Here is a 10,924-nt window from a genome sequence, read left to right as displayed (position 1 = left end):
ATAACTATCAATTTAACTGTAAACCTAAAAATTTACAGCCAATTTTGAAAGAGATGCATCTTAGCTCTAGAAATTGTTATTGAATATGTCAATGCTGATGTAATGAAATGTTTCTTCTAATTATATGGTTATTAAATAAATAATTTTTAAAAAAAGAAAATATTGAAAAAAAAAAACCCTGTCTCAAAAAAATTGCATTTTGGGTAAATAACACATAATTTTTAGAAAGCATGATCCAAACATTTCATGGGACATATTTATGACAGGAAAATTTGTTGTTTGTCCAACATAAAAAATTAAATAATCTTTTGCCTTGATAAATCTGGCAGCCCACCTCTATCCTCAAATTAGAATTTCATACAGGCATGGTAGCACACACCTGTAATCCTAGGACTCTGGAGGTAGAGGCAAGAAAATCAGAAGTTCAAGGAAATTATAGGGAATTCCTGGCCAGGCTGGGATACAGGAGATCCTGTCTTTTTTTTTTTTTTTTAAAGAATTTTTTTTAAAATTTTATTTATTACTTTTATTTCATGTGTATGCGTGCACCCGTGTCGTACAATGCCTGCAAAAGACAGAAGAGGCTCTTGGATCCCCTGGAACTGGAGTTACAGACAGCTGTTAGATGCCATGTGGCTGCTGGGATTCAATCCCAGGTCTTCTGCAAGAACAGTGTTCTTAACCGCTAAGCCATCTCTCCAGCCTGAGATCCTGTCTTAAAAAGAGAGAGAGTAGGAAGAAGAAGGAAGAGGAAGGGGGAGGGAGGAGGAAGAAAGAGAGGGAGGGAGTGACAGAGGGAGCAAACATTCCCATCCCCCGTATGTAAGACACTTAATTTTAATTGACAATAAATAAGAGTGTTGCTGGACCTCAATTATAGAAGAAAAATGTGCGAGCCCTTTGAGCCTTCCCTCAGGGAGACTGGAGCAAGCTGGACGTGCAGAGGTCCAGTTCCTCACCTCAGCACATAGAGTTCATTACAAGCCCTTATCTCTGCCTCCAGCATCTGCTCTCAAAGTAATCAACTTAAGAGAAGCCAGATCATAAACTCAAATTTCCTGACCACCAGGCAGAGGAACAAACAGGGTCCAACCTAATCTCTGAGGAAAATCTACTCCCTGGAAAGCCAGTTACATTTTAAACAGTGGAAAGACATTTTTCTTCTCAGAAGCTCAGGCAAGCCCTGTTCCATTTTTCAGGACATATCGACCCTATTATGATGTATTTGGAAAATAAGTGTATCTCTATATATACCCCATACATATGTAAAAATAACTGGTTTTGTAGTAAATTTATAGATAAGAGACATCCCAAGAAAAGTCTAACAATGGAAAGTTCTATTAAAAAATACTATATAAACTGGACATGGTGGCACATGCCTGTATTCCCATGGGGCGGCAGAGGCAGGCGGATCTCTGTGAAGTTGAAGTAAACCTGATCTACACAGCAAGTTTCAAACTGGGGCTACAGGGAAACTACTAAGAGGTTAAAAGACAGGCAAAAAGCCCCTGGAGTATAAGGGCTTGGGCTGTCCTCCATCAGAAGGACCAGTGTCCTGAGTACAAGGTTTGTGCAGTGCTGGGGATGAAACCAACACTTCATGCATGCTAAGCAAGTTCTCTACAGCTGAGCTGCATCCTAGGCCCTGGGTTAGCACATGTTTTTTTGAGAGACCAATAACTTCCTAAGTCAGCATGCTATGGCCACCACAGTTAATGGGATTGATTCCTGATCCTGGCCCTCATGGTGAGTGCACGTATGTGTGTGAAGATGGCACTACAGTGTAACACAAGGCAAGACAATATGACAGGCAGTATGAAGGGGTGCTATTTCAGATGGGGTGTCAAGGAAAGCTGCTTTTTTTTGAGACAGGGTCTCCCTGTTAGCCCCAACTAGCTTGGAACTCACTATGTAGATCAGGCTAGCCTTAAACTCAGAGATCTGCCTGCCTCTGCCTCCTAAGTGCTGGGAAAGAGTATCTTTTTAAAAAAAAAAATGACATTAAGAAGGTCTGGGGGCTGGAGAGATGGCTCAGCAGTTAAGAGCACTGACTGGTCTTAGAGAGGACCCAGGTTCAATTCCCAACACCGCCTATCCATAACTTCAGTTCCAAGGGATCTGATGTCCTTTGCTGGCCTACACGGGTACTGCACAACATGGGTGCACTTACATATGTGCTGGCAATACACTCATACACACATTTAAAAAAAAGGCTGCCTAAGAAAAATGAGAAAGAGATGAACCCAAGGAAGGAAGAGCATTTTAGGCAGAGGGAACAGCAAGTGAAAGGGTCCTGAGGCCAGGAACAGAGTGAGCAAAAGAAAGGAGCTCTTCCTCTCAGGGTTTCATGCGTCACAAAAGGACTTTTTTTTTCTCCTGGGATAAAGAGCATTTTGATTAGAATAACTGACATATGCACATGACCACTGTGTTGAGAACAGACTTAGGTGGGAGCACTCCAGGAAGCTCTTTAGAAAGCCTTGGCAGCAATCCAGTTGGAGAAGTGGTAGGAACAGGTGGGGATGGTGAAGGTAAGGAGAAATGGTTGCTCTGTCAGATGTGTACTTGGTCAGGGTGATGGTGCACATCTGTAATCCCAGCACTTACAAGACGGAGGCCTGGGCTGCACAGTGAGTTCAAAGGCAGCCTGGGAGAGAAATAGAGATACCAGCATCATTCAAAGGGGGAAAAGGCTTGTCAGCAAATGATGCTGGGAAAACAGGTCTCCACACTGAACGGATGAAGTTGGCCCCTACCTCATACCACACGCAAAGAATAAAATGGAGACACCAAAACTATAAAACGTTTGAGTGTAAGAAGAAAACTAATGGGGGCTGGAGAGAAGGCTCAGTGTTTGGGAGCACTGGCTGCTCTGGCAGAGGACCTGGGATAAAAACAGAAGACTCCCTGGGGTTTGTCAATCTAGAAGAATTAGGGGGCACCAGGTTCAGTGAGAGACCCTCTCTCATAAAAAATCTGTGGTGGAGAGTGATAGAGGAAGACACTCCTGGCCTCCACATGAACATGTATGGACATGCACCAACACACACGCATACACAGCATACATGCATATACCACACACACACACACACACACACACACATTGATTTTAAATAAATAAACTGAGCAAATTAAGACAGGTTGTGAGAAGAAGGCAGAAAGAGGCAGACCAAGGTAAAATACAGAAAAGAATTTTCATTCATGTTGCTTCAGTTCATTATATTATGCTTTTTCTTCATTTCCTTTTTTTCTTTTTTCCTCCTTTTTATTTACTGGTTGTTATTGTTATTGTTGTTTGTTTCAGACAGGGTCTAATCTTAGCCCTGGCCGAAGCTCACTATAGCCAAGGCAGGCCTTGAAATCCTGCTCCTCCTGCCTCCACCTCCCCAGCCGCTGGAATTACAAGTGTGGGCCACCGGGTTAGGCTTTCATTACTCCTGTCGAATTGAAGAAGCCTCCTCTCTCACAGTTTTCACTCAAAAGCAAGTTGTAAAGTATGATTATAAAAAGTTCCTACGGCTTAACACGGTGCCCCACTCACCGACCCACCCACCCAGTCCCCGCTGACCAGCAAACCAGGTGAGGCTTCCCAGCAGCCGGAACAGCTGGGCGTGCACAGGCGGACTGAGGCTGCTGAGAGCGCGCCTTCATTTCGACCTCGGATTACTGGGGCAGAGACCCGCCTTGGGCAAAAGTTAGTAAAACCTGTGATCACATCAACTCTACCTCGGGTCGTGAGCAGCAGCGGGCCTGGCTGACCCACTGCGCTCAGAGTGACAGAAAAAGGCTGGTGGTTAGCAGTCGGGACTCTAAAGTCGTTAAGTACTCAAGTCAACAGGAGCGAGGAAGGAAGAGGGGGCGTTGTGGACCGCCCTGCCCTGGGCCTTCCTCTCCTCCCCTCCTTTGAGAACCCTGGCACCTAGATGCCACCCGGAGATGACCTCGGACCCCAGCCCACGGGACCACTCAGGACCAGCATCCTGTCGCGGTTGATTCGCCGTCCCTGGGTCATCTCTGGGGTCCACCAGCGGACACGGAGAGACCAAGCCATCGGCTGGCGTCACCCGCTACCTACTGTACCCGAGACCCGGGAGCCCAGGAGCAGCCACCCCGCTCTCACCTGGCTGGCCCGGTGCCCTGTCCTCTCCTGTCCCTGCAGTGCTGCGTCCCCACGGTGCTATGTCCTCCCAGTGCTGAGTCCTCACGGAGCTATATCCCCCCGACGCTGTATCCTCCCTCACGGTGCTGAGTCCTCGCGGTGCTATGTCCCCGCGGTACTGGCTGCTGAGTCCCCGCGGTGCTCTGTCCCAGGAGCTCGGGGCGCCTAGTCCACGGCGGCTGGCCTTTTTTGGGTGCTCGGCGGTATTTTCCGTCGGGCCCCACATCACTTCCCGTGGAGGGGCGCGGCGGGGGCGGGCCGAGCGTTTCCTCCACCCCCTCCTTCTGTCACCTGCCCGCAGGCCCCCAAGCCGCAGAAACGCCCCTCGCCTCCTGGTCCCCGAGGTCTCCGCGCCAGGTTCTAGAGGTGCAGAACCGTAGGGTGACGTGCAGAAAACGTCAAATGCCCAGACCCGACCACGGCGAGACATGCCTTGGTGACCCCAAAGAGCCTTCCTTGAAGGCCATTTCCGGAGTCCCCCGAGTGGTGCAGGCTCCCCGCTCCCGGCTGGGGTCTCCTGGACACTAGCTGCTGGAGACAGAAAGACCTGGGTTCCTGCACGGGACAGCGAGAACACCTCGCAAGACTGGCAGGAAAAGTAAACACCGTTGGGGGAGCGGGCTGCCGAGTCGACACTCACAGCCTAACTGGATTACAACGGCACTTTGAATTTCGAAGGGGCGGTTAGGGCTAGTCGTTAAAAGATAATAAATGGGGCGCTAACATTGAAAACCCGCCTCGGCGGAGAACCAGCGAGCCCGTGCTGCCCCCCAGCGGCTCCTCTCGCGGCGCAGGATTTGGGGCTGTACGTCCCTGGCCACCTTCCCGCTCAGGGCCGGCCAAACACCTCCTAGCAGGCCCGGGAGTTTTCAACAGTGGTCTTTGGAGCTGCGCCTTTAGGCTTTAACAAGTTCACTTCCAAGCAGAGCAATATGCTGGGAAGCCTTAGTTCAGCGCCTGAGTCTCCTGCATCTGCGCAGTTTCAGTCATCTGGTGTCCACCTGCAGCAGCACAGGTCCAGCTGACCCAGACCCACCTGCCCAGCCCAGCATCCCTCCAGGCGCAGCTACAAACACTTTGCACCAGAGCGCAATCAGCTTCTCAAGGCCGAGGGTGAACCACGTGAAATGAACGATACCCATTAGAATGGACCAACCTGGAAACCCTACACATTAATACAGTATTTGTAGGCTAGCAAATGACCTTGGGGTTAGGGAATAACAGATTTCATCATCATATGATCATTTCAATTGCTCTCCAGGTAAGAAATGAGTCATCAGACTGTTGGTGAGGTTAAGAAAGGTACAGAACAATCCTGAAAGTCACTGATCAGCCAAGATCTGAAGGACTGCCTTGGTCCATATTTTACTGTATCATAATACCCAAGGCTGGAAACTTTACAAAGAAAAGGTTTGTCTTATAATGGCTATGGCTAAAAACCATAAAGCATGGTGGTGGTGACTCATGAGCCCACTTGGCCCTGGCTGCCTCACATGACAGATGTAAGAAAAGGCAAATGGGCATGTGTTGGGAGCCGTCTCAGTATATTGGGAAACTGAGTCTTAGCCACTTCTTCACAACTGCTGACAGACCTGAGTTGGTGATTTTCCATTCTGTCCACCCTCTTCCCGCGGGCATGGGAAAGAGCCCACAACCTTGGCTCATAGCCGGGGCTGGTAGCCCACGGCCTTGCTTTAGTTATTGTAAATAGCCCTGTTTTCTGTTGATCAGTAGACTCTCACAGGCACGGGATGGAGCCCACGGCCTCCGCCTGCGGTCTTGTTTTCTTTTCCAGTAACTGCTTTGCTCTTAGTGGATTACTCCCTTGGAGTGCACCTGGGCCTTTGTTATCTGGCTGTTATGATTGAGTCCAGTCTGTACTCCTTATTTAACTATATGCTTGTGCTTCAATAAACGAGACTTGATCAGAGCACTGTCTTGTCTCCATTTCTCTTGCCCCATGCCTCATCCACATCCCCACTCCCCAATCCAGGTACCCCGTTGCAGACCCCGCAGGCTGGGGCAGGCCTGGTGGTGCAGGCCCATTAATCCTAGCACTTGGGAAGCAGAGGCAGGCAAATCTCCATGAGTTTGAGGCCAGCCTGGTCTACATAGTGAGTTCCAGACCAGCCTGGTCTACACACGTGAGTTCCAGGCCAGCTGGGGCTACAGAGAGACCCTGAGAGAAAAGGATGCTTGCAAAATGGGCTGTGTGCAGAGGAAGAGACTGAGGTGCCAGAATCCTACTCTTATAAGCACTTACTCTTGGGCTGGCAAGATGGTTCAGCACGTAAAGGTGCTTGCTGCCAAGCCTGACAACCCAAGTTTTATACTAAGATCCCACATGATGGAAGGAAAGAAGCAACTCTTGCGAGTTGTCCTCTGACTAAGCACCATGGCATACAAGCATCCACACACAAATAAGTAAATATAAAAAACATTTTTAAGGGGCTGGAAAGATGTCTCAATGGTTAAAAACACTGGTTGCTCTAGCAGAGGACCCGGGTTCAGTTTCCAGCACCTACACAGTGGCAAACAACCATCAGTAACTCCAGTTCCAGGAGAATCCGACATCATCTTCTAACCTCCTCAAGACATTGCATGACAGGGGTACACCTACATACCTTCAGGTTATACACACATACACATAAAATAAAAATATTGTAGATTTTTTTATTCTCTAATTTATTTGTATCTGAACTCAGGCCCTTATGCTTATGCAGAAAACATTTTACCCCTGAGCCATCTTCCTAGTCCTGTAATGTTTGCAATCTTTAATAGTTTTTTTTTTCATTTTATTTACTGTGTATGATGTGTATGTGTGTATGTGCAGGCAATGGCTTATGTGTGGCAGTGAGAGGATGACTTTTGAGAGTCAGTGTTCTTCTACCATGGGTTCTGGGCATCAAATTCAGATTGCAAGGCTTGTGCAGCAAGAGCTTTTACCCACCGAGCCACCTCACCAACCCATGTTTTATTATAGCTTTGTGATTTAATGCACATACAAATTTTACCCTTCAAAAGTATAAAATAAGCTGAAACATCAACTGATTTAATGTACAGTAAAGAGGGCATGTCCATATAAGGGAATATTGTTCAGTCACAAAAACAAAACACAGAAGCTGGATGTGGTGGCATGTCTATATCTTGGCAGCCAGGAGGCTGAGGCAGGAGGACTGAGGATTCATGGCAGCCTGGACTATACAATAAGACTTAGAAACATATTTGGCTGGGCAGAATGGAGCACTCCTTTAATCCCACCACTCAGGAGGCAGAGGCAGGCAGATCTCTGAAATCCAGACCAGCCTGGTCTACATAGCAACTGGAGCTGCAGGGAGACTCTGTCTCAAAATAAATTAAAAAAAAAAAATTAAAAGTCATGTACCAGCTATGGTATGAATTTATGTTTAAATTTTCTTAGTTATACATACATGGGGGGGTGGGGTTGAAACAGGGTCTTCTATAGCCTCAACTAGCCAGCCTGGAACTCACTACAGAGACAAAGTTGGCCTCAATCTCAGAGATTCACCTGCCTCTACCTCCCAAGTGCTGGGATTAAAGGTATGCACCACCTTGCCCATCACTTAAAACCCTTAAGCAGTGCTTCTGCCTCAGCCTTCCAGACCCTGGAATTATAGGCATGCTGGCATTTGGGTTTTGCTTGTTTTGAGATAGGGTCTCACTATGTAACCTTGGCTGGCCTGGAGTTCACTATGTAGATGAGGCTGGCCTCAAATTCACAGCTCCTCCAGCCTCTGCTTCCTGAGTGCCAGGATTAAAGGTGCATGCCACCATACCAGACTTTGTTTTCTGAGACAAGGTCTGCCTAGTTGCCCCAAATGGCCTCAAACAGTCCTCCAGCCAGGTGCACTTGAGAGGCACAGAAAGGTGGATCTCTGTGAGATTAAGTTGAGCCTGGTCTACATAGTTCCAGCAGAGACCCTGTCTCAAAAAATCAAAAGCCAAACCAAACCAAAAACCAAAGAAACAAAAACTAGAGTTTGAGGTGAGCCTGGATTATACAGCAAGTACCTGATCAGCCAGGGCTGCATAGAGAGACCTTGCCTCAAAATAAAGAGCTAATTTTAAAAACCATTTAAATATATTACCCATGACTACTCAGCTTTTACTAGATCGTTAATGGTAGTAAATATATAACTTTAATGGACTTTAAGCAATTACTACATTATCGCTTTATACAATATTAATTTCTCTTTTCTTCTGATTCTTGTGCCAACTTCATCTTTTCTTTTAATTCCTTCTGATTTCTAGAATATTGTTCAAATATTGGCTGGTAAATATACATTCCTCCAGCAATTCCAAGGACGGAAGCAAAAAGCAGTTGTGGAAGAGTCACTCTCCCCAGCATTGTTGCAATAAACACAGCACAGTCCGAAGTAGTTACACTCCACATGCAGTAAATCTCTTCAGATCTGTATCCAAAGAAAAAAGGATACAAAGCAATCACAAAGTGTAACAGCAGGTTTTTTTGTTTTGTCTTTTTGAGACAGGTTCTCCCTGTATCCCTAGCTGACCCGGAACTCACTATGTAGACCAGGCTGGCCTTGAACTCAGAGATCCGCCTGCCTCTGCCTCCCAAGTGCTGCTGGGACTAAAGGTGTGTGCCACCTTTAGTTTTGTTGTTGTTGTTTTTTTTTTTTTTAAAGATTTACGCCCTCTTCTGACCTCCACAGGCATCACCTGACACAGGTACACTCACACTTATATGCAGGCAATACAAATATATATGCATGTATCTCTGTATGTATGTACATGTGAATACAGGTGTCTGCAGAGGCCAAAAGTCACTGGACCCAAAAAAGCTTGAGTTATAGGCACTTATGAGACACCTGACATAGCTGCTGGGAATAGAACTTGAGTCTTCTGCAAGGACACTATGCATTTCTCTAGCCCAACAATAGCCTTCTAAAAGATTCGTGTTGGAAGCTAGAGAAATGACTAGCAGTTAAGAGTACTGGCTGCTCTTGCAGAGGACCAAGGTTTCATTCTCAGGACCTACATGGTAGCTAACAACTGTCCTTAGCACCAATTCCATGGGATCCAACACTCTTTTCTGATTTCTGCAGGCATTGCAAGACATGGGTGCATTTGCATACACAGAGGTAAAACACTCATACACATTTCTTTTTTTAAAAAAAGCAAAAACAACTCAGGGAAAACACTGTGATAGGAGAGGGTTCAGCTCTGTCTCACACCACTCTCTAACCTTTATTCCCTATATACTCCCATTTAAGTTGTTTAGTTGTTTTTTAAAAATATTATTTCTATTTATATGTGTGTTTTACCTGCATGAATATAAGTGCAATGCATGCATGTAATGACCTGCAGAGGCCAGAATAGGGTGTTGACTGTTTTTAGCTGCCATGTGGGTGCTGGGAATCAACCTGGTTCTTCAAAACATCAAGTGTTCTTAACCACTGAGCCATCTCTCCAGCCCATTTGGTTATTTCTTGACCTCTCAATGAACCCAGGTTGTCCTCAAAATTGGTTCTGTAGCCAAAGGGTGATCTTGAACTTCTGGTCCTCTTGCCTGGAGGAAATACATATATATGCATATATATGAGAGGGGGGGGGTCTTTTTGAAACAGGGTCTCCCTGTAGTCCCAACTGGCATGAACTCACTATGTAGACCAGGCTGGCCTCAAATTCACAGAGATCCCCCTGCCTCTGCCTCCCAAGTGCTGGGCTTAAAGGTGTGCGCCACCACACCCAGCTGAAATACAGATTTTGATATAAATCTGCTGTTAGTCACCATGTGGGTACTGGGAACAGAACCTTAAGCCTCTACAAGAACAGCCAGTGTCAGAGCCAGCTTTCCCACCTCTTTGCTTTCTTTGCTTGTTTCTTCTGGTTCTCTGAGACAGCCAGGTTGCCCTAAAGATTGCTGTCGTCCTGAGATTACAGGCTTGTGCCACTAACCTGGCTTCTCCATGGTTTTCAGTGAAACTTTCCAAAATGGCAAAAAGATGGGAAGACAAACTGCCTTGCAATTCATACAAACTTTGAACTCCAAGAAACACCTGATAGGAAGTCAAAAGTGACTGCCTCAGTTTAAATCTGACAGAGTTAGGGGGAAAAACTTAAGCCGGGCATGGTGGCGCACACCTTTAATCCCAACACTCGGGAGGCAGAGGCAGGTGGATCTCTGTCAAGGCCAGCCTGGTCTACATAGTGAGTTCCAGGACAGCTGGGGCTACAGGGAGACCCTGCTTCAAAAAGACAAAACAAAACAAGAAAAAAAAAAAAAAGGTAGGGGAAAAACTTACTACTTTTCATTATTTTTTCTGTAGTAATGATTTTCAGCACGATGAACAATGTTTAAGGGGCTAAAACACTTAGAGCTCCTTTTGCTGTTCAGTGTACACCAAACACAAATCATTTGTGTGGTTTTTTAAAAGTAAAAACAGAATGGAGATTTTGCTTCTCCTTTCAACCACTGCAACAGTAGAAACTGACAACTGATACTATACCTTCTAGAGTTGTTTGTGAATGAAGCAGCAGAGTGAAGGAGCCACAGGCTTTCTGGGCTGTGACTAGATTCCTAATCTAGCCCTCCGGGTCATAAAAATCAGTAGTGACTGACGGTACCACAAACTAGCTTGCCCTTAATAGCTCACAAATATAATTTAACTACTCAGGGAAATAAAAGAACATTTTCTCTTAGATTATACAGTTGACTAGAAAAACGGTAACTTGGCCAGTATTGCTTCTTCAATGGCTACGTTTAAAACCAAACACCAGGAG

At 46.2% G+C, this 10,924-nt stretch overlaps 2 protein-coding genes across 3 annotated transcripts in view; both read right to left on the bottom strand.

The window, feature by feature from the left end:
* The window catches only part of Rab27a (RAB27A, member RAS oncogene family), an 81,035-nt gene extending 76,636 nt beyond the window's left edge, over nt 1-4,399 (bottom strand). The window contains exon 1 of the mRNA XM_008847791.3: nt 4,121-4,399. The gene's annotated coding sequence lies outside the window, so the exon portion shown is untranslated. The remainder of the gene's footprint in view (nt 1-4,120) is intronic.
* Nucleotides 4,400-8,296: 3,897 nt separating this feature from the next.
* Nucleotides 8,297-10,924, bottom strand: part of Pigbos1 (PIGB opposite strand 1) — a 4,540-nt gene continuing 1,912 nt past the window's right edge. For both annotated transcript variants that reach the window (XM_017801945.2, XM_017801949.2), the window contains exon 2: nt 8,297-8,592. In XM_017801945.2, coding sequence (XP_017657434.1) covers nt 8,364-8,573 — 210 coding nt within the window. In that variant the 5' untranslated portion in view covers nt 8,574-8,592 and the 3' untranslated portion in view covers nt 8,297-8,363. The remainder of the gene's footprint in view (nt 8,593-10,924) is intronic.

Source organism: Nannospalax galili, unplaced genomic scaffold (assembly GCF_000622305.1).
Source record: "Nannospalax galili isolate Female #2095 unplaced genomic scaffold, S.galili_v1.0 scaffold611, whole genome shotgun sequence".
Lineage (NCBI taxonomy): Eukaryota > Metazoa > Chordata > Mammalia > Rodentia > Spalacidae > Nannospalax > Nannospalax galili.
Note: the sequence above shows the minus strand (reverse complement) of the source record. Positions and strands in the feature narration are given on the sequence as shown.